At 46.7% G+C, this 24,121-nt stretch overlaps 2 protein-coding genes across 7 annotated transcripts in view; one reads left to right on the top strand and one right to left on the bottom strand.

Annotated features, from left to right (window-relative positions):
- The window catches only part of LLGL1 (LLGL scribble cell polarity complex component 1), a 100,411-nt gene extending 90,826 nt beyond the window's left edge, over positions 1–9,585 (top strand). For 2 of the 3 annotated variants that reach the window (XM_074297581.1, XM_074297492.1), the window contains exon 23: positions 1,952–9,585. The gene's annotated coding sequence lies outside the window, so the exon portion shown is untranslated. The remainder of the gene's footprint in view (positions 1–1,951) is intronic. The other variant, XR_012487589.1, reaches the window with a different exon arrangement.
- The window catches only part of FLII (FLII actin remodeling protein), a 56,321-nt gene continuing 36,074 nt past the window's right edge, over positions 3,875–24,121 (bottom strand). For 3 of the 4 annotated variants that reach the window (XM_074297404.1, XM_074297437.1, XM_074297379.1), the window contains 22 exons: positions 23,768–23,925; positions 20,413–20,497; positions 18,668–18,815; positions 17,087–17,220; positions 14,400–14,612; positions 13,834–14,013; positions 13,476–13,558; positions 13,309–13,383; positions 12,971–13,054; positions 11,826–11,997; positions 11,058–11,162; positions 10,567–10,758; positions 9,239–9,427; positions 8,986–9,125; positions 8,512–8,773; positions 8,048–8,202; positions 7,681–7,741; positions 7,395–7,523; positions 5,792–5,898; positions 5,520–5,625; positions 5,185–5,250; positions 3,875–4,559 (listed from right to left, as the gene is read on the bottom strand). In XM_074297404.1, the coding sequence (XP_074153505.1) occupies positions 4,425–4,559; positions 5,185–5,250; positions 5,520–5,625; positions 5,792–5,898; positions 7,395–7,523; positions 7,681–7,741; positions 8,048–8,202; positions 8,512–8,773; positions 8,986–9,125; positions 9,239–9,427; positions 10,567–10,758; positions 11,058–11,162; positions 11,826–11,997; positions 12,971–13,054; positions 13,309–13,383; positions 13,476–13,558; positions 13,834–14,013; positions 14,400–14,612; positions 17,087–17,220; positions 18,668–18,815; positions 20,413–20,497; positions 23,768–23,925 (2,979 nt within the window). In that variant the 3' untranslated portion in view covers positions 3,875–4,424. The remainder of the gene's footprint in view (positions 4,560–5,184; positions 5,251–5,519; positions 5,626–5,791; positions 5,899–7,394; positions 7,524–7,680; positions 7,742–8,047; positions 8,203–8,511; positions 8,774–8,985; positions 9,126–9,238; positions 9,428–10,566; positions 10,759–11,057; positions 11,163–11,825; positions 11,998–12,970; positions 13,055–13,308; positions 13,384–13,475; positions 13,559–13,833; positions 14,014–14,399; positions 14,613–17,086; positions 17,221–18,667; positions 18,816–20,412; positions 20,498–23,767; positions 23,926–24,121) is intronic. The other variant, XM_074297359.1, reaches the window with a different exon arrangement.

Genomic DNA, 24,121 nt, shown 5'->3' with positions numbered 1-24,121 from the left:
CTGTTCTGGCTTCCAAGCCCCAGCCTTTCCCCTGAGCCTCCTTTCAACTCTTAAGTTCTGAGGCTGCTGCTGTTACTGTCACTGACGTGGCCAGTCCAATTCAAACTGCCTTTGTTAAGCATTTGTAGATTGTGTTACAATTAAATGAAATAACACACATTAAAGCATACTCTAAACCTTTAGAGCACTTTGTAAATCTTAAAAATTGCTGTTTCGACATTTATTATTGTTATTGTTTAACAAAGTAGTGTATTTGGCATTATGGAAACAGAAGCAAAAATGAAAAAAAAAAATCCATACCTTCAAAGAGTTTGCATTCTGTTGTGAGGAGGCTACATAAGAATGCAGATAAGTTATATACATGGTGATTTAAAAAGACAGAAAATACTACCTGAATTGAGGAAGGTTTCTCCAGAATAATGGTAAAAATAGAGATCCAGGAAGTCTTGAAATCAAATCCAGATTTAGTTACTAATGTGACCCTAAGGAAGTCACTTGATTGCTCTCTCAGTTTCTTCATCTATAAAATGGTGATATAGCACCTGCCTCTCAGGGTAATAGAGAGGGTTAAATGAGATATTTATAAAATGACAGACCTGTCTTTGGTTCATTAAGGGCAGTTGTTGGGAACTGTAGAAGGGGAATTAAGCAGCCAGTTTTTCCAAGGAGGCGGCCCGTCCTTTTTGTCAGATACCCGGTGGCAGTTGTGTCAGCCCCTGAGTTGGCATTTGGTTGGAGCCCGTGGGCCTTCAGGTCCAGGACAGAACTTAAGTCCTAGATCCAGAGTCATTGTTGGGCTTATCAGCCCCATCCATTGTTCCATAATCAAGTGCCCTAGACACCCTGCCCCCTTTGTTCTCATCAGCTCAGCAACTGAAGAATTTTGCCAGATTGAAACAAGGAGTGTGTGCAGGGAGAAGAGAATGACTTTCTTCAGTGGATTCTGACCCAGATTTAGTTGGGACGTAGGGAAGGAAGGTAGCTTGATGCTCATTCCTCTGGGAACCAGGACTGGGGTGTGGTTCTTGGTCAGATAATTTGCACTTCTGGGACTCAATTTCCACTCCTCCTAACAGAAGGGTTGGCTTCTTCTCTCTCAGCCTCCTAGTTTTTACAGTCCACAAACTAAGGTAGTAATCAGATATCTAAAAAACCTAAGTGAGGGGCAGCTAGGTGGCGCACCAGCCCTGAAGTGAGGAGGACCAGAGTTCAAATCTAGCCTCAGACACTTAACAGGTCTCAGCTGGGCAAGTCACTTAACCCCAACTGCCTCAGCAAAAAAAAAAAAAAAAAAAAAAAAAAAGACCCTAAATTAGATCCCTAAACAAGAACCTAAGCAGTTGTATTTCTGCACCCCCTTTCTACCTGGCTACAGTTTATCCCAGAGGGTGTCTCTAGCCAGGAAGGTAGGTAGGCCCTGCACACTCTTCCACACTGGGTGGGTGGCCCAGGAGTCACGGCTTCCTGAAAGGTGGACCACCTGCCTGAGGAAAGCACTGCTATTGAGTTAATTTATTGGAGGCACCAAGGGAGGAAAGAAAAGATCTTCCCTTTAAAATGAGAAGCCAGCAGTGATTCTTTGGTCTGGCTGTTCTTCCTGTTGATGCTGCCAGGGTGGGAAAGTGGGGGCTGGGAAAGCTCAGTTCTGTGAGGGGCGCACATGCCCAGGGGTCTGAGCATAGGTACATGTTGCACGCAGCCCTATAGACCATTGAGGATTTTTTCACCCTGACCGCCCCCCTGCCACTCCCCCCCAGGCAGTCAGGGTTAAGTGACTTGCCCAGGGTCACACAGCCAGGAAGTATTAGTGTCTAAGAGGTCCTCTGACTGCAGGACCTGTGCGCCCCCTGGTTGCCCTGTTAGCTAGTTATCATTGGCCATTGTTACTCGGATGGCTCTCCCTTGGAAAGGGTCAGCATGGAAACTAACTGGGGGCCCTTTCTTCCTTCAGGAGAGACGCTGTTGCCTGTGGCTCAGGCTCAGACCGTGATGAGGCTCACAGCCCACGGCCCGCCGGGCCCCACTGTCCGTGCACACCTGCCCTGTGCCCCTTGGATGCTGTCCCTGTAACATAGGCTTGTACCTTCTAACTGTGGTGGGGCAGAAGCACAGTGCCCTGGACCCCCATAACCCCTTCCTGCCCTCTTGGTCCCCCCAAACATCTTTACGAAGACTCTTCTCTTGGGGTGGGCAGAGGCAGGGGACCGTTGGAACCAAGGAAGGGTGCTCTGCATGTCCCTCCTCCGTTCCTCTAGGAATCACGGACCGGAGGGAGACCCCTCACTCCCTTATCCTTGTTACTCTCACACACACACACAGCCTCCTTCGGGAGCCATGGCTACTGTTCTCTGCTTAGGCTACCTCAGCTTGCCCAGAAAGCCTGTCTGTGGCAGAGGGGCAGGGGCGAGCCCATGTGCTCTCACCTTCCCGTGTGCCCCCTTCCTCCCCCTGCATCGGACTTAGTCCTTGGAGGAGCATGGACTGGGAGAGGAGCCCCTGGCCCCTTTCCTTGCTGCCTTCATCCTGGCTCCCCAATTCTGCCCTCAGGAGGCCCCCTTTTTTCACCTGGTAGACCCCCGTTCTTGAGGGATTCTAGCGTCCCCCAGGAGTCCATCATGCCTCATCCTGCCAGAAGTGGATCAGAGGGACAGGCCGCTGCCCCATCCCCCAGTCTGAAATGTCAGTTTCTCCTCCCCTTGGCCCTTCATTTTTCACCTTGTCCAGAAGCACAAATGCACCCAGTGGCACGCAATCCAACTACCCAATTCCTGATCTCACCCCCTCTGACTTGCCCAAGGGAAAGATGTCTCCTTGGTCAGAGAAAAGAGGACTCCTGCAACCCCTCCCAGGAATTTCTGTGGTGTTTGCCCCGGGGAGCTGAGCAAAGGGAGTAATTCCAGTCCATCAGGCCTGTTGGGGGGGGGGGGGGAGGGGAGGGGCAGTCCCCAGGCCAGCTTCTGGGCCAAGCCTCAGGCAACAAAGCCACTTTAGGAGGAGGAACGTGGGGGATCCCGAGGTCGAGAGCTCAGTGCAGGGCCAGTCCCTGGCAGGAATGCTGGAGTCTTTGAGGATAGGCTTTCTTTTTTTTATACAGCCGAGGTTGCCTCTCTGGGACTTGGACAAAAAAGATTTCTAAAGTTATTTTGGTATTCTTGCTCCTGGATGGTTCCTGCTGTGAGTGTGTGTCTGAGTGTGTCTGAGCCCCTCTCCAGGCCAACAAACGCGCCAACTGACCATGCTCCCATTTTGTGTCCTGGGGGGTTGGGGAGGAGTGGTGGTAGGGGGCTTCTTTTGTAGAATGTATTTTTTTTTGAGGGGGGGGGTCTTTTTGTTAAGATTAATTAGCATTGTTTTAGGTATTAAAAATACTGGTTTTTAATATTGAAAATAAAGCATTTAGTATCTTAAAAGGCTGATGCATGTTTCCTGCCCCGTACAGCCTTGGTTCTAACAATGGGTCAGGGCTTGGGCGGTGTCATGTGGTAAGGGGTGGACTTGAGTCCAGGAGATCTGGTTCAGATTTCACCCTTAACTCTAACAAGCTGAGAGCCGGCTTCATGTTGCCCAACACCACCAGTGGCTGTGGGAGCGAGCAAACATGCCGGCTCATCTGTAGGACTGCTCTTGTGCAGCCCAGATGAGGCGCCAGATGCTGCTCTAGCTGGAGGTCTGCTTCCTTCCTCTGGACAACACCTGTCTCACTACAGACAGCCTTCCTACCTTGTTCGGTTCTCAGAATTCCAGGGATTCAACTATTTCATCAGGAAAAGGAAGGGCAGGCAAAGGGCGCAGGGGAGTCCCTGGGAAATCAAGTAGGGGTGGGAACAATCCCACAGTGGCTCCCTCACCCCAAAGAACCACTAATCCACGTGTCCGTGCTGTTGGCACCAGGGCCAATTTTTATTCCAACGATACAATACACCAGGTGCTGCCAGGACTGATGGAGAAAGAGCAGTGAGTCCAGAGTGAGGGGGCCCTAGGCAAGGGATGGGGGGGAAGGGGAAATGCAGGGCCAGGTAAATCACAGTGGAGAGGGAGCAGCATGGATCATGAGACGCAGAGGATTTCGTCTTTGGCCCAGCGCTACTCCTCAGAAATGCTGTTCCCTTCTGCCCACTGGGCGTTCAGCTCCACCCCCAACGCCTGAGATGCCCCCAAGCAGAGTTATTTGGAGCTTTCTGTGGCTTTGGCCACAAAACAGCTTAAGAAAAAGCAGTGCAGGCAGACAGAAAGACCCTATTAGTCTGATAGCAACGGTGAGAAGGAAGAAAGCCATCCCCCCAAACACAAGGGCCAGTAGCACAGGGGCCGCCGGGGCAGCCCTGGACCCAACAACTTCTCACAGGGAGAAGCCTTTCAAAGCCTCTGCTGACGCTAGTGGCCTTGGGTCAGGGCAAGAGGAGTCTGGGCTAGTCTGCGCCCAGCTAGGCGGGAGGTTTCCGGAAGGTACTCCAGGCATGGAAGCATCGGGTGAAGGGGTGTTGTTCATTACCCTTGCGGACCAGTCGGAGCTTTCGAGGGTGCTCCTGGTCCTTGGACCGCATGTGCTGGATGTAAACCTGCCAGAGAGAAGCCCACCCACCGCGCAAGTTAGAGAAATGATAACCTCCATCCCGTTAGATGTCGAGCTGCCGGGGATCTCCAGCATCCATTCTAACCTCCTCGTTACACGGATTGTAGATCTTATAGGTCAAAGTCTAGAAAGGTCGGCTTCCTACTAATCTCTCCCCTCCCCTGAAGGGTATTGATGGTGAATAACCTTTTATCATCCCTAAGCTGTAGGCCCAAGGAGAGAGGAAGAGGAAGGAGGAACAGCTCAAACCAAGGAAACAAGGACTGAGTGAAAACCCACAGCTTAGGTTCTCATGCCAGCCCCACCACTAACATGCTGTGCCCTCAGCCAAGTAACGGGTTCTCCTGAGGTTTTGGTTTCCTTCCATGTGTGGGGAAAGTCGTTAGGGGCCCAGGAGCAGGGGTTCTTCATTTCTTCTTTTAAAATATTTTCTCATTTCTTCTCTTAAAATATTTTGTTAATTACATTCCAATATAATTTCTCCCTTTGTAAATCCAATGAATCTTACATCTTTACAAATATCACCGTGAGAAGGGATGTCTGACACAAAAAGGTGGGGGGCCCCAGTGCAGATGGGCCGAGCCGGCAGAGGAGGCTCGGCAGTCACTCACCTGGCAGGCCTTCAGGCTCAGCTTGATCTCCACCTGGCTTGTCTGAGTTCCCACCCACATGTAAACCTGCAAGGTAGAGGACAGAAATTGCGCCCCTGGCACAGAGAGGGAGGAGCAGCGCCACAAGGTGAGTAAGGGCCGCAAGGGAGACTGGGAGTGAGTTGTCCTCAGGGCCTGGACACCAACCCTGCTAGGCTCGGGGCTGGGCCCAGCAGAAGTGGAGGAGGGGAGGGGAGCCCTGCACAGTCAGGAACCCCGGTTTAAGAGGTAAACAAGGTTTATGAGGAGAGGGGTAGGACCAGTAGAAGGACAATGTTGGGATAGAGGGGACTCACCTCCCGACCATTGTCCAACAGCATTATGTCATCATCAGCCAAGTCATCCTGGCAGAAGTCAGAACACTTTTCCGACACTGAGAAGTAACCTTTCTCATTGGAGCACCTGCGCCAGAGAGGGAGAAGGACGGACACCAGGGAAGAGTTGAGGAGGTTCCAGGTTGGGGTGGGTGGCCCCAGTCAAAGTGGTGAGAAGGGAGAGGGGGAGGGGGCTTCCATGGAGTAGCAAGCTGAGGAGCCCACAAAGGAAGGAGTTAGGAGACTGAGCTGACCTGAAGAGTCGGGCGTACTTCATGTAGTCGGCATCTTCGTCATAGGGTTTCTGAGCTCCGATGCCCACCCAGAAGAAGTTCTCCGGCTCTTCTCCCTCATTAATTACCTATTGAGAAAAGAGGCAAAGGCTGGGGTGAAGGTGGGGGTGAGGCAAGGAGAGTTTTAGCTACAGAAGCTTACAACCGCACCAGGACCTTTAAATCTTTCGATGTTGTTTAGTCATTTCAGTCGGAAACCTTGTCACTCGGTATTCTTGTCAAAGGGGATCACTGGAGTGAGTGATCATTTCCCTCTCCAGCTCATTTTAAAGATGGGACTATTGAGGCAAACGGGGTGAAGTGACTTACCCTGAGTCACACAGTAAGTGTCTGAGGCCACATTTGAACTCAGGTTTTCCCGACACTAGGCCAGGAGCTCCATCTATTTTGCTACCTGGTTTTTAAGGTTTGAAAGTGTCTTTACAAATAATTCTCATAGATCTTTACAACTTTGTGAGGTAGGTGCTTCTGTTTAAGAGAAGAGAGAAGTGAGTCTTGGAAAAGGTGAGTGAGGCAGAGGCTCTGGAGTCAGAAAGGCATTTTCTCTACTTTTTATTTAGGTGATGTTAACCTCTGGACCTCAGTATTTTCATCTATCCAATGAAAAGTTAGACGGGATGACCTTTGAGATCTCTCTGATCCTTTATCTGAGGCAGGATTTGAAACTAGGCTTTTTAGATACAGTTCAAAACCCAGTGTCCTATTTATTAGACAACAATGCCTTCTCCTACCCCAAGATTTGCACTGAGGGATTGATTGATCACATTTATATAGTGCCTTAAGGTTTGCAAAAGACTTTATAAACATCTCATCTGATTCTTAAAAAAGTAGGTAGATGCAAAATATTGTCCCCATCTTACAGATGAGGAAACTGAGGCAGACAGTAGGATCCCAAAGCAAATAAGATTGAGGCTGAATTTGAACTCAGATTTTTTTGAATCCAGGGCCAACATTTGACCCAAGAGGAAGCAGTGCTTTCTCAAGCTGTTTAGTCTCCTTTTTCACTTTTAAAAGTTCTGAAGTCCTCCAAGAGTTTTTGCTCCCATGGATTACAGTTATTTTGTTTACTATACAGGAAATTAAAAACGTCTTAGTATTATGAAAATTGTTTTGAATTCATGGACCCGAGGAAAAATCTAGAGGACCCCCAAGATATCCACAGACTAACTTTGAGAACTACTGCTCTTGAATAGGGATCTTAATCCATGGAAAAATTTCAGGGAGTAAATGACTTTGGATGGGAAAAAAGTTATTTCCTTCAGTTACGAATACGGGCAACACATCATGGCAGTATTAGCAGTAACTGTGGCCTAATTACCAACAAAACACGCATTAGGCAAAGATATCTTGAACTGTAGCTTATGTTCCTCTTGCTTTGAAATCACTGTAGTTATTGGACCTGCCATTACACCATGTGAGAGCATGTTTCTGCTTTACATCCTGTCAAAAGGGGTCCCAGAATCAAAAAGGTGAAGAGCCCTGTCCGGAAGGTAAGTAATTGTCCCTCTTGGGCCCCGAAGTTGGGCTGGGGCACAGGAGAACCCGCATGCCATCCAGGCCTTACCTGTTTGCTGTACGAGTCGTTGAACATGTGGTTCATGATATCCTCAGCTAATTTGGCCTCATCGGGGTCGGCTGCCCGTCCTACCCACGTGTACACGATGCCTTGATTGTCTGTGCTCTCAAAGGGGACCTGGGGTCGGAGCAGGAGAGCGGGCGTGTCCCTCCGTCCTGAGCACTCCTGCCTCCCTCCCTTCCCCTCACGGGGGTCCCGACCATGCCATGCCCATGCTATGGAGGTGGAGAGGAGGCCCGGATCCTCCCTGCCCCAGCCCAGACCCATCCCTCACCTTGAGGATAAAGCAGAATTCAGAGTTGAGTAAGCTGGAGTCTGTATTGATCTGAATACATCTGTAGAATGGCCGGGCCAAGAGAGGACAAAAGTAAACCCACAGAGGCTCCGCCACCTGCCCATCCCTACCAGGGAGCCCTGGGGCAGCTCCAGCAGGCAGCAGTCCCCAAAGCACCTCCCCTCAACCCCTAGGGAGGTAGGGTCCCCAAAGGCCTCTGCTGCTGAGCAATTGGGGTCATTCACCTGGATTCTTGCCCACAAATGTGACCCAGGGAGGGAGACATACAGATACACGTAACGTGAACTCTGGGGAAATTGGGCCTCTGGCTTGTGGGGAGAGGAAGGCAGGGAGAGGTGCTAGGTACCGGGTGCAGAGGGCACTGCCATTGGTGCGAATGTGGTAAAGGCTGGGTTGCTGAACATTCTCTAGAGCTTTTCTCTTCCCCTTGTGGATAATGAACTTTCTCTTGAAGTGGGACAGGAACTTGGGGTTCTCCTGCTGCTGAGTCATTCGGACCACCTGGGAAGGAGGACGGAACAAAGAAGCTGATGAATCCAACCCACTCTGCCAGAAACCAGCCAGATGGAACCCAGATGCTCTCCCAGCCGACTGCCAACCCCCTTTCCCTCCACGCCGCACCAGCCACACTGAGGCTGTCTAGGTTCCCTGAGGAGGTAACTGAGTGGGAGGGATCTCTAGTGGCAATCAGGGCTAGGCACAGACTACTCAAGACAACATGAAAAAAAGTCCCCAACCCAATTCCCCTCTGGAGGCTGCAGTGGGAAACAGGAGGGCAAACATAGTCTCTGCAGAGAGGTCGGGCCTCACCTCTAGTTTGCCTGGGAAGAGGCTCTCAAACTTTTTCTGCAAGCTGAAGGTGAAGGTGAGCCAGCCCATGTTGGAGGCTTCCCTGCCCTGCCAGAAGTAGACCACACACTGGAAGTCCTCCTCAGGCTGCTTCTCCTCTGCAGCGGCTGCCTCCTCCTCCTCCTCCTCAGCATCCTGTTCTCCTTCCCCTTCTCCTTCAGCTGCCCCTGGAGCTGCTTTTTTCTTCTTTTCCTCTTCTTCATATTCTACAGGGACCCAGTACCTAGGGAAGGGGGAGAGAAAATAGATGGGAAAAGGAGGGCCTTCTCTCACTCCCACATCCAGAGCTTCCATCTCGAAGGGAGGACAGATTTGGGAGAAATGTTGGGAGTCCCTATTCTGCACCAAGGACCACAAATATGTCCACCTAGTGCCCCACTGCAAGGGACTGAGGAAGAAGATGAGGCTAGAAGTAGACAGATGGGGGAGTCACACCTGCAGAGGAAGACGTAACAGTCTTGGGTGTGGAAGTGACCAAACTCCTCCTCAGGCAGGCGGGCGAACTTTTTGCCTTCGAGGACAAAACCCTCCATGCCATCCAGGTCTTCATTCCACTCTTCCATCAGCTGTTCTGCCTGCAGGGCCACTCTGCCATCAGGGCTGATGCTCCCCTCCCCTTCCCTTCCCCAACTCTGTCCTTCTGTAACCCTGCTTCCTCCTTCCCAGCCATGCAGGTCCCCCCCAGCACCTCAGCCAAAGCCATGGGTGGCTGGCGTGGAAGAAACAGGGCTGTTAGGTCGGCCTTCATCTGGTCCTTCTTCTCCATGTCCTTCTTCACCTTGCCTGCCAGCCCGTCACTCTGCACCACTGATTCGGCATTGCGGGTATAGTCTACTTTCAGCACATCATCCCAGTTCTTAAACTTGGCCTTAAAAACCTAGTGGATTTTTCGATGTATGAACAGTTTTGCTGACTTCTTCCCCCTCTCCAAAATACCATTTGGCATATGGGATGTCTCTCTGGGAGCGGGAAGGATTCATGGGATAGTATGATGATGTAAGAAACAAAACAGATCAATAAAAACCTTTACACCTAGTTGGGTTTATTTGTTTATTGTTATTTTGGGGGAGGGGGGAAGTTAAAAGGTAAGAGCAGCAAGTTGTATGGTGAAGGAAGGGGATCTGTCTTTATCTCCGGACTTGGAATCAAGAAGGGCTGAGCTTAAATCCTGCCTCTTAAAATTAACTGTGTGACCATGGGCAAGTCATTTAATGCCTGTAAGCCTCAGCTTCTTAATCTTGACAACAGGGGTAACTAACAATTATCAAAAGATAAATGAGGCTAACATGTGAAACATGCTACATGATTTGTGAACCTTAAAGCACTAAACAAATGTTAAGCTACTGTTGTTATTGGCTTGGATCAGGGATTTGAAAGTTTAATTACAAAATACATCATCACTGATTTTCACAACTCCATCCCCATCCACAGAGAGCCTGAATGACTCGCCCCTGATTCTGTTTGTTATCACACCCGACTCTTGGTAACCATGCAGTCTCAGCAGAGGTACTAGAGTGGTTTCCTTCTTCGCAGATAAAGGCAAACGGAGATTAAGTGACTTGCCCAGGTGCCACACAGCTTATATGTCTGAGGCCAGATTTGAACTTAGGCCTTCCTGACTCCATGCCAGTGCTCTATCCCGAGCCACCTGTCTCCTCAATGCCCCTGGTTAAAGTGAGCCAATGACATGAAAGGTAAGATTAGAATTTACTTCATATTCTATATTGCAAAGGCCCTTAGAGATCAACTAGAGCAACCCTTCATTTCAGACAAGGAAACTGAAGTTTACAGTTACATTAAGGGATTTGCCCTAGTTGACATGAGGGCAGAACGAGCATTTGAACCCAAGTCCTCCAACTCCAAGGTCATCTCACTTCTGCCATACCTCAGCCTTGTATGATGAGGGCTAACCATCCTCCCTGAGCCAAGTGGCTCAGTTCAGGCAAACAAATCAGGACAGAAAGAGATGGAAATTCAGGGGGTGAAGTCAAGCCCAGAAGTTACTTAGGAACCCACCTGACACTCTGTGCCCTCAAGGTTGCGGCTGACCATGGCATGCCGGGGTCGGTGCAGCATGCTGCAGAGCTCCTGTCCCAGTTTGAGGGCAGCAGCCCGTACGAGGCGTGGGGACTTGCGGCCCACCCAGATGAACACATCAGACCAGCAGTCCAGAATGTATACCGACTTGGTATCCAGAAGGCTCTGCAGCTGGATGACCAAAGCCAGGGGAAGAGAGCCCTCAGGAGTCCTGTCCCAGTAGACCCCCTCACTCCAGACACTGACACTCTAACCCCAGTCCTTATCAGTGACTAAGGAGACCATGCTCCCTCCACCCAAACACGAGTGAGGACCCCCCCCCCCCCCCAGTTTCCAGACCCTGGACTTTGCTAACTTGGCGGATATTCCCATTATTGTCAGAGCACTTTCCGGCCCTTCTCTCCTATGGTTCCCTGCTGGTGGACTTGGAGAGTCTGGCAATCTCCCCTGGGCCCAGACACCAGACATACCAGCCTCATCTCGGGCATCAGTTCCACCTTGGGCCGTTTCTTGTGTTCCACTGAGAGCTTGTAGTTGATTTGAGGCAATTCCAGGTAACCCAATCCAAGGCCCACCTAAGCCAAAGGGGAAGGAGAGAGTTAGAATAGAACAAAGTTTCCTGCATCTCCCGTTCCCTCACATGCCTTCTGTCACTAAAGCTTTACATTCTTCCTTCACACAATTCCTCAGCCATCAAAGGGGAAGGAAGACAGCTCCCTCCAGTACAGAACTCTGACCTATCATTGCCTACCTCCAATCTCTCCCCCTCCCACCTATCCTATACAGGATGCACAGACCTTATCGTGCCCTTGAGCACCAAAGTGCACAGGAAAAGGATTTTGGGATGGGAAGTGCAAGCCCTTCTCAGCCTAAATTCCCAATCTTCTTCACATTCTATATTCCACACAGTCACTCCAGTTCCTGCCTCTATATTTGTGTGTATATTGTTCCCACCCTCCTGGAATATGTCTTCCCAAAAACATTTTCCATATCCTGGCCAGCTCAAGTCCATCTCTTTCAGGAAGCCTTCCTTGATCAACCCCAGCCTCCAGGGTAATTGCTTTCTCCCTTCTCTGGTTTCATTTACTTTGTGGCTGTGTCATCCTACACAGTGATTTTTTGGGGGGGTACCTCACCAGGCTCCTTAGGCTACAAACTCTGAGATCAGGGATGCACCCAAAGTCAGCATAGACCTGGAGCCCACGTTTCTGTAAAACACCCAAACTCTAGGATCTTACCTTGTAGAGTTTGGGCCGGGCGGGACGGAAGTCATCAGGGACGTGCCTCATAATCTCGTGGGGCTCCCCACCCAGCACCTCCCAAAACTCAGGGACTTCCTGTCCCTGAGACAGAAGCGTGATCTCTGCTTTACCTTTCCGCTCATTCTTGTTGATCTTTTCTGCAAATAACCTAGTGAGTCGGGAAGAGGAGAGAACTTAAAAAACTTAATCTTAGAGAAGAAAAGGCTTAGGGAGAGAGAATTCTTGCTGTTCAGTTTTTTCAGTCATGACCTACTTAGGGTTTTCCTAACAAAGATACTGGGGCAGTTTGCCATTTCCTTCTCCAGCTCATTTTACGAATGAAGAAACTGGAAGTGACTTGCCCAGGGTCACACAATAGGAAGTGTTAAGTGTCTGAGACCAGATTTGAACTGGGGTCCTCCTGAATTCAGGGCTGGTGCTCTATCCACTGTGCCACCTAGCTAGAAAGTGTCAAGACACAGCTGGTGTCTTAAGGCAGCATTTGAAGTCAGGTCTTCCTGACTCTGAGACTAACTTTCTATCCATTAGGTCATATTGACCTTTTCCCTTATATGAGTTCTTAACTTTTATTTATGTCACAGAACCTTTTCTCCATGTGGAGAAGTTTATGGACCCCACCCCCATCAAAATATTTTTTTAAAATGCATATAAAATAGATAAGAAGAATATGATGGAAAGCAATTTTAATGAAATGAAATGATCTAGATCTGTGAATAGAACACGATTTTGCTGGGGAAGTCATTTAAGTTGTTTGTCTTTATCCAGTGAAGAAGGAAATGTGGCAAACCACTCCGATATTTTTTTAAGATATTGGATATTAAAATATCCAAGTTCACAGACTTCCTAAATCTATCTAGGACTTCCAGATTAAAAACGTCTAATTTAAATGTTAATAAAGCTCTTTTAAGGAAAAATCTAACCCCTATCTCATGGTGATAGAAGAAGAAAAAAAGGCATCTAGGCCAGCTCAGGAAGCAGCTGTGGGGTAGCAGCCAACCAGTGTAAAACAGAGAAGTGAAGAATGAAGAAGAGACAAGACAAGTGAGGCCGGCACGAGTTTGCCTGACTAGCACCCTGCTTCTAACAGAACAGATGAGTGGGGTCGGGGGTGGGTCCTGCACCTGGCTTTAGTAGTACCACTCAGCGTGGCTTGGGCCCCTCTCCAAATATAGATGTCCAGTCCATGGTCCAGGAGGAAGACGAACCTGGAAAGAACCCAGATGGGAGCTTTAGAGAATCACCCATCCCCCTTTTCCCTCCCCCCACCCCCCACCCATCTTGGCTCAGATAAAACTCCCTGAGAAGGGAAGCCCAGTGATTTGGCTGAGAAGTGTGGTTTAATGGGGGGGGAGGGGGGGCTCCATCTCTGAGGTCTCCTTCCTCTAGCACTGGGGGCCAGCTCCATCAGTGCCCACAGGGCACTCAGTGAGCCCCATCTCTGGGACATCTGAGGACTCACCGAGGATCCAGGGAAGCACCCTTAAGAGGCACAGGCTCCAGTTTGATGTTCTTCTTCCCAAAGACTCGGTACAGTCTGCAGGACTCAAGGGTGGGAGGAAGCTCATTACCATGAAGGTTAACTCCCCCACCAGAGCCACCCTCTGCCCACCTCGCCTTCACCCTCACCTGGTGACGTAGTGCGTGTCTTCCACAGTATAGAAGCCGCTGGCTGTGCCCCCCTCGATATATGAAATCTCATGATCAAACACCTGTGGAGAGCTGAGTATTGGCGCCTTAGGCCCGAGGCGGAGGCCCGCCCTGGGGGAGGGGGAGACAGGCGTGTGTGCAGTGTCCCCGACAGCTTATGTGGCAGCTGGGGCCATGAGGGACATGAACCTGGAGTGAGGCGTGGGCAGCACCACATGGATGCGTTTTAACGCATAGGTTCCTGGGGACGGGGCTGGGGACAGGAGGCGGTGTCCATGGGAAGGGGAGGGGCCCTGTAGCTAACAAGCCTGTTGCTCCCCCCGGGGCCCAGACGTGCCTGAAGGAACTCCTCACTCTCGTCACCCATCTCCTCCCGGATGGTTCTGCACTCGGCCCCCAGGTAGTTCCGAAGGTTGACTGCATGGATAGCTGAGCAGGCTTTCTTATCCAAGGTGGATTCCCCACCGATCCAGTAATAGATCTCCCAATTCAGGGAGCCGCTCTCATCCAGGTATGTCTAGAGATGTATGGGACGGGGACACGAGTGGGTGCCTAGTTAGCTCGTCCTTCTCCTTTTCCCCTCCTCTTCACCCTTGCCCCCAAGCAGAACGCCTTCACATACAATCCCCAGGGACCCCATATATGTGCCTTCTCTCTCATCCCATTGGCCGAGGCACTTAACAAACCAGGGATTGGATTTCCTGGGACTTAGAGCTCCTTAAGAGTGCAGGAGGGGCTCTTTTCCTGGGTAGTCCCCTCTCCCCAGCGGCAGGCTAATGGCCCAGGACACTCCCAGAGCAGCCATCCATTCCAAAGCTGCTTTCTGATGCCCTTCCCATGCCGGTCCCCCAGCTTCCTCTCCCCACAGCTGCAAGCCCCTCTCTGCCGACCCACAGACGGCACCTTTAACACGATGTAGCAGTCGGCCTCGTAGAACCTGCCATGCAGAGCCTCGTCCACCATGGTGGGCACAAAGTTCTCGATCTGCCAGATGGTGAGGCCCGGCAGCTGGCCCACATCTTCCGTGAAGAATTCCGAGTAGTCCAGGGGCGGCTTCTCTAAGCCCTGATCCCAGCGCCTGCCCTTGGTGTCCGACATCTTCACGTCCGCGTTCTCCTGGGCATTGGGAGAGAGTTAGGGAGAGCCCTTAACCTGGCTCCCACAGATGGGGCAGGGCTGGCGGGGGGCCTGCCGCCCTCCAGGGAGGAGACAAGAGACCAGGAACCTCTGCCAACCCTTCTCTCTCCGCTCTCCAGCTGGGCCAGACCTCCCACGGAACCTCACTGACCGGTCAACAAGCACTTAGTAAGACCTTCCTGTGAGTGAAGTACCAGAACACAGAGAAAGGGGAAAACATGGTTGCTGCCCTCAGGAAGCTCACATTCTAACAGGAGACAACATGCAAACAAGGATGCCTGGGGAGAGGAGGGGCGATCTCAGAGGGAAGGCACATGGCACATTCACATCTTCTTTCATGTTAGTCCATCTCTCCTGACCCAGAAAAATCCTAGATTAGTCTTCCTTTGTGCAAGAGGAAGCTGCTTGAGACAGCTCAGTGGCAAAGTGGAAAGAGCACCAGGAGGATGAGTTCAAATCCAGCCTGAGGCATGTGACATTTACTAGGAAGAAGTTTTACAGAAACTTAGCTGGAGAGACCTGAGAGGCTAACATGGCACAGCAGGCAGAAAACGGGAGTTGGGTTCAAGTCCCAGAGTTGTCTGTGGGATCTTGTATACTTACACTCTGTGAACCTTGGTTTCCTCATTTGTAAAAGGAGTGAACTAAGAGATCTCTAAGATCTCTTGGGGCTCTAATCTACACCTAACCAAAAAGGGCCCCTGCACAATACCAACTTGTCATCTCGTTTTCTACAAAACATGATCTGGTTAGTCTCTGACTTACAGGTAAACTGAACAACAGTCCTTTTTGCACACAAAGACCCTCTGTTAGCCTGGTCCTAAAATCTTTCCCAAATTTGCTTGCTTGACTTTACCATTATAACAAGTTTATTCTTTCTTTTTCTTTTTTCAATTAAGAGAAAGGGAAGAAGAGATGGAGAGAAAATAAATGCTGGCAAATTGAAAAGGAAATTTTTTTAAATAATAAAAATAAAATGTTCCCGCAACACCTCACTAAATATCCAAATTCTTTTGAGCCTATCTCAACTCCCAGTTGGAGGCCCAAATGACTCCAACCCTTAGTGTTTCTCCTTTTTGTGCTCCTGCTGGCCCAGAATAGCACAAAACCACATTCAGTTCTGTATCAGTTTGCAGCTTATCTAAGGGCTTTGACTCTTCAACCAGGCTAAGGTTCAGAGGTCAAGCACTGCCTTCTGTATTTTTCACACTGTAGAGGAATGCTCAGTAAAGATTTCTGATTGGCTAAACCATCCAGAGGCTTGGAAAATGGGGAAATTAAACCATACAACTGGCCAAACCCAACAGGATACTGGACCAGAGCCTCAGACCTGCACAAGACCTAGTGAAGCAGGAAGTGGGGGGAGGGGATGCATTAGGGTCTCGTATTTTTGTGGAAGCAACTGGCTCAAGTGATTGAATTCTCAAAAATCTATAAGAACTAAGGAATGAGGTGAGGCCCTATGTGCCTTTACATTAAAAGGCTAGACGCTCTTTTCTAACCTCCTGACAAAATTTTCTTTCTTTCCAAGCTATTCCTTTAAGCTTTACCCCTGTTTCTGGGAAGGGTACGAGACACCCCACCCTCTGAACATGTGCCACTCTATCTAGCAAGGATTTAATGCTTTAAGTCCCAGGGGATAAAAGGCACACCTGTCCATTATGGACTCACATTCCATCCAAGTTGGCTTATCTGCTGCTCCCTGTGTGTGACATTCCAACTCTCACCTTTAGGCTCTTGCGTGGGCCATATCCCATGCCTGGAATTTCTGTTGCTCGGCAGTGACCAACTCTCTGTGACCTTGTTTGGTGTTTTTCTTGGCAAAGGATGCTGGAGGGGCTTACCATTTCCATCTCCAACTTATTTTACATTTTACAGTGACTTGCCCAGAGTCACCTGACTCGTAAGTGCCCACGGCCAGATTTGAACTCATGAAGATGAGTCTTTCTGGTTCCAAGCCCAGTGCTCTACTCACTGGGCGACCCAGCTACTGAGTCACACCAGAATGCTCTCCCTCTTTCACTTTTATTACCCAGCTTCCTTCAAGGCTCAGTTCAGAAAGTATTTTAAAGCCTTTTCTGAGTTCTGTGAGCATTAGTGCTCCCCATCCCTGAAATTAACTTGCATTTTTTTGGTATATATTATGTATTTAGTAAACCTGGAAAGATGTTGTATCTCCCAAAAGAATGTATGCTCCCTGAGGCCAGGGGCTCTTCTAATTTTTGTCTTTGTATCTCTAGTATCCAGCACTGCCTGGTAATAAATAATAAATACTTGTTGAAATGAAAAGGTGATAAATTTATTGATAACCACAAGTTCAAAACAACATATCCCAGAAATATAAGTTCCTTAGATCCCATATAACCCTGGGTCTTCTCCCCTGTATTATGAAATCTGTGGCAGGGAAAGAAGGTTGGAATGGGGTCATTTTGGGATGGGATGATTTTTCTTACCTCCAATTTTTTGTTCTTCTCTTGAGCCACCTCTGACATGCCCTTCAGCACCTGCTTTGCTTGGTCATCCTGCGATGAATCTTTACGTCTCCGAAGGCGCATCTTTCGCGCCAATGGATCTTTGGGACCACTCCCTGAGGGGCAGATGAGAAGCACAATCAATACTGAAGATGATCATCCAACACTCATCATGTTGGCTAACATTACAGAAAAGGAAAATGACAAATGCTGGAGGAGATGTGGAAAAATTGGTACACCAATACATTGTTGGTGGAGTTGTGAACTGGTGCAACTATTCAGAAGAACAAATTTGGATCTATGCCCAAAGGCTATAAAACTGTGTGTGTACTACTTGACCCAGAAATACCACTAGTAGGTCTGCATCCCAAAAAGAGCAAAGAAAAGGGAAATAACCCACATGTACCAAAAATGTTTATAATGGCTCTTTTTATGATACAAAGAATTAGAAATTGAGGAGACAGATATCCAACAATTGGGGAATGGGTGTACAAACTGTGGTATGTGAATGTGATGGAATACTATAAGAAATAACGAGCAGGACAGTTTCAAGAAAACCTGGGAAAACTTATATGAACTGATGCAAAATGAAGTGAACAGAACAACATTATACACAGTAATAACAATATCCTAAGGATGATCAACTGTGAAAAACTATTCTGATCAAAACAATGATCCAAGACAACTTCAAAGGACCCATGATGAAAAATGGTATCCACCTCCAGAGAAAAGTCTAATAAAATTTGAGTGCAAATGGAAGCATGGTTTTTTTCATTTTCTTTATTTTTGTTTCACAATATGGATAATATGGAAATATTATGCATAACTTTGCATATATAATTGAAATTATATTGCTTGCTTTCTCAATGGATAAAGGAAGAGGCTAGAGGGAATAAGAGAATCTGGAACTCAAAATTTTAAAAAATATATGTCAAGAATTAAAAAAAAAAAAAAAACAATGAAAGGAATAACTCAACTCTTAACAGCGAGGTGATAGGCTTAAGATGCACAATGAGCCAGACGTTTTTGGATATGGTCAATATAGAATATTTTACTTGCCTATACAAATTGTTACAAGGGTTATTGTTTCTATTTACTCTTTGGGGGAGAGAGAGAGGAAAAAAATGCTTGTTCATTGAAAAATTTGTAGTTAGAAAAAAAAAATTGGAGAAGGAACATGACTTAAGCCAAGTCCTATCCTTCTCAAGACTACCTTTATGAGGGAAATTGGATAATTCAGACCACACTATAGGGTATCCCAAATGATATATGTGTAATATATACATATACATATATATATGAATGAGATATATACATTTTAGATGGAACCAATGTGGGAATTTATTTTGTTTGATTAGGCTTATATGTTATAAAGGTTTTGAATTTCTTTTTTTCTGAGGGTGAGATGGAATGGGAGATCTAGGAGGAAAAAGCTAAATTTTAAAAGTTCTCATTACTATTTACCAAAATTTTCTCTCTTCTAAGGTTAGAAGACAGATTAAGCACATCAGGACCCCTCCCTGTCCGCCATACCCCAGCCCAATGAAGGGCCCATGAACCCACCTGCCCCAGCAGCGGCCACGGTAGCTGGGGAAGCGCCTGCCAGGCGCAGTTGGTTCTGCAGCGAGAAGTCAATATTGTACCATTCTGAGGAATGGTCTGCTGGCTTGGGAGGCATCACCAAGTTGGGATTCTCTCGCACATCCAGGACCTGGTGAGTAGGATCAGAGGAGAGGAGAATGATTATAACAGCAGCAGCTAGTACTTTAAAGTTTGCAAAGAATTTTACAATTATTATTGCATTTTCCTCATAACCATCCTAGGAGATAGGTGATATTATCATTCTCATTTTACAGATAAGGAAAATGAGGCAAATAGAAGTCAGGTGGCTATCCCAGGCTCACACAACTATTGAATGTAAGAAGCTGGATCTGCATGCTGGCCCACGAGGCTACCCAGATGTCTCTATTTTTTGCCACAGAAAGCTGCTCACCCACCCACTCTTAGATTTGCTCATGAGACTGGGTCTTAACCCTAACTCTCCCAGTCAATCCTGAGGAAAGACGGGGTGAAGCAGGGGCAAGAAGCACAAATACACCATCCCCGTGAATTCAAAAAATCCACAGAATGACTGGATCCATGGCTGGTGTTCAAACTTCAGGCCAGCCAAGGAAGATTTTCCAGAAAAACTCCTCTCTCCATCAATAGCTTATTTCATTAATCCACTTCCAATACTCTTAAAAGTTCATTATCCTTATCTAGTAAAAACAAGAGAGACCCCCGAAAACAAGGGAAGCCTAAACTATCTCACATGAATCTAATGGAATTTCTGAGAAAGAAGAAAATAGCAAATATTAAAAAGTTAGAGAAGAAAGGCACAGCTACAAATGAGTAGACTTCTACAGATGAGCTTTTGTTGTTGTTCAGTCATTTTTTAATTGTGTCTGACTCCTGGTGACTCCATTGGGGATTTTCCTGACAAAGATATTGCAGTGTCTGCCATTTCCTTCTCCAGCTCATTTTACAGATGAGGAAACTGAAACAAACCAAGTTAAGTGACTTGCCCAGAGTCACACAGCTAGGAAGTGTCTGAGGCTGGATCTGAACTTAGAAAGATGAGTCTTCTTCATTCTTAGGCCTGGCACTCTATCCACTGCACCATCTATCTACTCACAGATTGATCCTATAATTTCTCTTTTGTTATTTTTCCAGAAAGATATTCTGTGTGACAGAACAGAATTTCTCCTTAAATTGTAGAGCTGAATACCATCCAAAGATGAATAGTTCCAGGAGAATAATAATGAGAAGGATGAGGAGGAGGGTAATTAATTATATAATAGCTAACATTTACATGCTTGCTACGTATCAAAACCTGTGCTAAGTGTTTTACAATTATTATCTCATTTGATCCTTACAACAACCCTGAGAAGTCAATATTATCCTCATTTTACAGGGTTCAAAGACTTGCAGGGTCGCGCAACTAGGTAGGTCTGAGGCTGTCCCTAGTCTTAAACACTTCTTCAAAGGTGGTTGGGGTGGGGATAGGAAGATTCAGACCTGGACTTTCATCTATGGAGAGCTAGGAAAGTTTATGGGAAAAGCCTGATGCAGGTAGGCCCCACATCTCTAACTTATGGGCTAGTGACTTGTCCAGGGGGATTAGCAGGACCACCTACCACAAAAACGTCAATGTTCTCACTCCAGACTCGGTGATAAAACAGGCCTAGGCCTTTGCTTTTGTCCCTCTCCTGCTCTATGACTAGCACAGGCCTCTCATCACTTCTGCCAAGCTTGCACCCAGGACTTACCTCTACTTCGGTGAGGAAGTGGATGGCCTCAGGCAGTGTCACCAGTCGGTTCTTGTTGAGGATCAACTTTCTCAGTTTGGTGCACCTGTGGGTACCAAGCAGGGCTGTTATCAATACTGGGACTTCAGACGTGTAGCTCCCAGGTGCCCCAGAGCAGGGGTTCTGAATAAGATTCTGCAATGTCACTAGCCATATAAAGCATCCCCCAAAGCAGACTCTTAACCACCCCCAAAAAGTCTATAGATAGAGTTCAAAAGATCTAGTGAACTCAGATAGGAAAATATTAAATCTTTTATTGTTATTCAGTCATTTTTCAGTCATGTCTGGCTCTTCATGACCCCATTTGAAGTCTTGGCAGAGATACTGGAGTGGTTTACCATTTCCTTCTCCAGTTCCTTTAACAGATGAGCAAACCAATGCAAACAGGGTTAAGTGACTTGGCCAGGATCAGGCAACCAACAAAATTCAGCATTTCCTTCAATTACTGGAAAACATTATGCTAAGAAGGGACTCACAGGCTAGACCAGTCAATCAATCAACATTTATCGTGCGTCTACTAAGTGCCAGGTATTGTGCTATATGCTGCAGCTACAAAGAAAGAAAGTACTTGTTCTCAGTCTATTATTTAATCTAAATTAGCAGCACACTAAAATCTCAAATCTTATGATTTTTATGACACACAAAAAATTTAAGTCCTTAATAACTGGGCAGGGAGGGGATGCAGAAACCTGACCAAGCCAGCTACAGACCATCTGCTTAAGGATGACAGCAGCCAGCATGACATCACCCCCTCCTATTGCCTTTTCCCCTAAAACTCCCTTTGGGGAAATAAAAAGGGTTTCTCTTTTGTCTAAACTTAACGTACTCTGTGTTGATTTGAGGGTCTGACTTAGGTTTAACATATGGTTGGTCTGGTGGCAGGATGGTCTGGCTACTAAAAACATAAACAAACACAAATCCCTATTCTAAAATTCCAAGTCATTCAATCACCCAAAAAGGTTGTGTGAATTAAGTGCAGTAGATAGTGTCTGAGTGATGCTGTCCACAGTGGACAGAGAAGACTCATTTTCCTGACTTCAGATCTGGCCTCAGATACTTACTTAGCTGTATGACCCTGGACAAGTCACATAAAGCTGTCTGAAAAGTTTTCTCATCTATAAAATGAGCTGGAGAAGGGAATGGTGTCTCTGCCAAGAAAACCCCAATCTGCTAGGATCAAGAAGAGTCAGACACAACTGAAGAATGACTAAACATGAGTTAATAATGAACAATGAGGGCAGATGCCGTTTGGAGTCTTGTATTAATGATGAAACCTAAACAATAGAGGTGTTGGAAATCTGGTGCCTACAGATTAGAATGTAATTGGGAAACATTTGGCAAAATAAATGAAATTTCACTACTCGATGCAGCATTGAGAGCCATGTTGGCAGTGAGTAAGAAAAATGTGGTCACAGACCGGACAAGTCATTTAACCTTATTTGCTTTAACAACTAACCTTATTTGCTTTAACAACAACAATAACTTAATATTCTTTTGGACCCTTAGTGGCTAGGGTCATCTTTTTTTTTAATGCCAATCTAGGTCCAAATTTATGGTTTTCTAAATCAAAATGTGGCCTATAAAGGATTTCTTTCTCTCTGAGCTTGATGCTACTGTATAGAATCCAGCTGCTCTAAAAGGAAAGAAAAAAGTAAAAGTAGGTAAACTTAAGAATTATTTTTTATCTCTAAATTGGTAAAGGTGGGAGCAGGAGTAGGGAATGGACCTGAGATTTCACTGATCTAGGAGCAAGGGTTCTTAACCTGGGGTAAAGTAAACTTAAAAAAAAAAAATTGATACCTCTATTTCAACATAATTGATTTCCTATACAATTTTCTTTTATGCGTTTAAAAACATAAATCTGAGAACAGATCCAAAGGTTTCATCAAACTGCTGGAAAGATCCATGACACCAAAAACAACCTTCACAAAGGTTCTAGGGAAGCCTGATTGAGGAATGTCCTTTATCAACAAGTAAGGCAGGTCAGGACCTTGTCTAGGACTTGGAGTCTTAGTTGCAAGGCTCACTTTTATTTAAGAGACTGGCCCAGAATCACACGACAAATAGAAGTCAGCCAGGATTAAGGTCAATATTCTAATCATTCTGCCCTTATATCATTAATTATAACAAAACTTAAAAAAAAAATTAATAACAATAATGATGGAGTCAATAAATCCTACTGTAGAGAGAAGAAAATGAAATCTCAGGAACTTTAGGGGAGTTGCATGACTGGTAAATGGCAAGAGTGGCTCTCTGGAGTCACTTTTTCGAGAAAGGGGGAACTCCTTCTACCAATGCAGTTTGGCACCTTCTTTGTGACTTCAATGAGCCCTGAAGAGTTGTTTTGGCTAATGACTTGACTGGGGCACACAATCTGTATGTGTCTGAGGTAGGAGAAAAGCCCAGATATCTTCCTGGTTCTAAGGCCAGCTCCCCATCTAGTACGCTGTACTGTTTCCTTATGACCATTTCTGCTATAAACAACCATCAAGGGCTGTACCTGAGCATCCAACCCTATAACTAGGATAGAAATAGCAGATGTCCAACCCATTCAGAAAAGGAGTCACATCCCCAAATTCATCATGAAGTTTAGAGGGATCAAATCCCAAGGGACCAATCCCAAGGACAGAAGAATGGCAAGGGTTTGACCAACAACAGGACTCTCAATATTTCCAGGAAGAAGTGAACTTACCAGAGGAACACTATTACATTCTTATTTGACATAACTGGTTTCCTTTTGTATAATGATGTTCCAATTAGTACAAATGCTGAATCCTGAGAAGTGGTCACATGCATTCAAATATAACATCAGGAATTAGAATTATATAAAATAGGTTCATTGGTTCCACATGCCGTCCAAATTCAAATAACTCAATCATTTCACAGGATTCATTTTTTACACCAGTTGAGTCCCAGCTACCCTCAGGACTACACTTAAGCACTTAGCTATACTTAAACATACTGATTCTGAAAAGGGATGCACAAGTTTAAACAAAATGCCTAAGGGGTCCATGACCAATAAAATAAAAAATCCCTGCAAAAGTCACAGGCTGAATGAAACTAGCAATTGGGGTTTTTTAAAACCATTAGTCACAATCAAAGGAAAGAAGGAGGAAAAAAAAGCAGATTTTGATTACAATGGAAAGGACATTAAGTCAGACATATATCTCAAAGCTTAAGATTAGGATGAGTGTCCTAGGCTGTTATGAACTTTTCCTTCCCTTAGTTTAGGTGAACTTTTTTAGGAGGGAAAAGGGTTTGGGGAAAAGGTATTAAAGCACGTTTTCTCACCCAGGCCTTAACCCGAGCCTCCTACCTGCACAGGCTCTCAGGAATGAGCTCCAAGTTGTTGTTGGCTGCCATGAACTCCTCCAGGTTGGCCAGCTTACCAATACTGGAGGGAATGCCATCAAAATCCACTTTGTTGGAGTTTAGGTATAACTTTTTCAGCTTAGTCAGCTTGCAGATGGCAGACTAGAGAACAAGAGCTCTGTCAGGGCCAGGCTTATGTATGGTCCACTGGGGCCATACTTCTCCCCGACCCCCCCAAAAAAAATTCATATAAAAAAAAATTCATAGAAGTCTCCCATATGGGAAGTAGATAATATAAATTTCTCCCAGCCGTCCTCTACTTCTTTCTCTTCTCCCCCAAAGACCACAGCACCAAATG

The sequence above is a fragment of the Sminthopsis crassicaudata genome, chromosome 1 (genome assembly GCF_048593235.1).
Source record: "Sminthopsis crassicaudata isolate SCR6 chromosome 1, ASM4859323v1, whole genome shotgun sequence".
Taxonomy (NCBI): Eukaryota; Metazoa; Chordata; class Mammalia; order Dasyuromorphia; family Dasyuridae; genus Sminthopsis; species Sminthopsis crassicaudata.
This window is presented reverse-complemented; position numbering and strand designations above follow the sequence as displayed.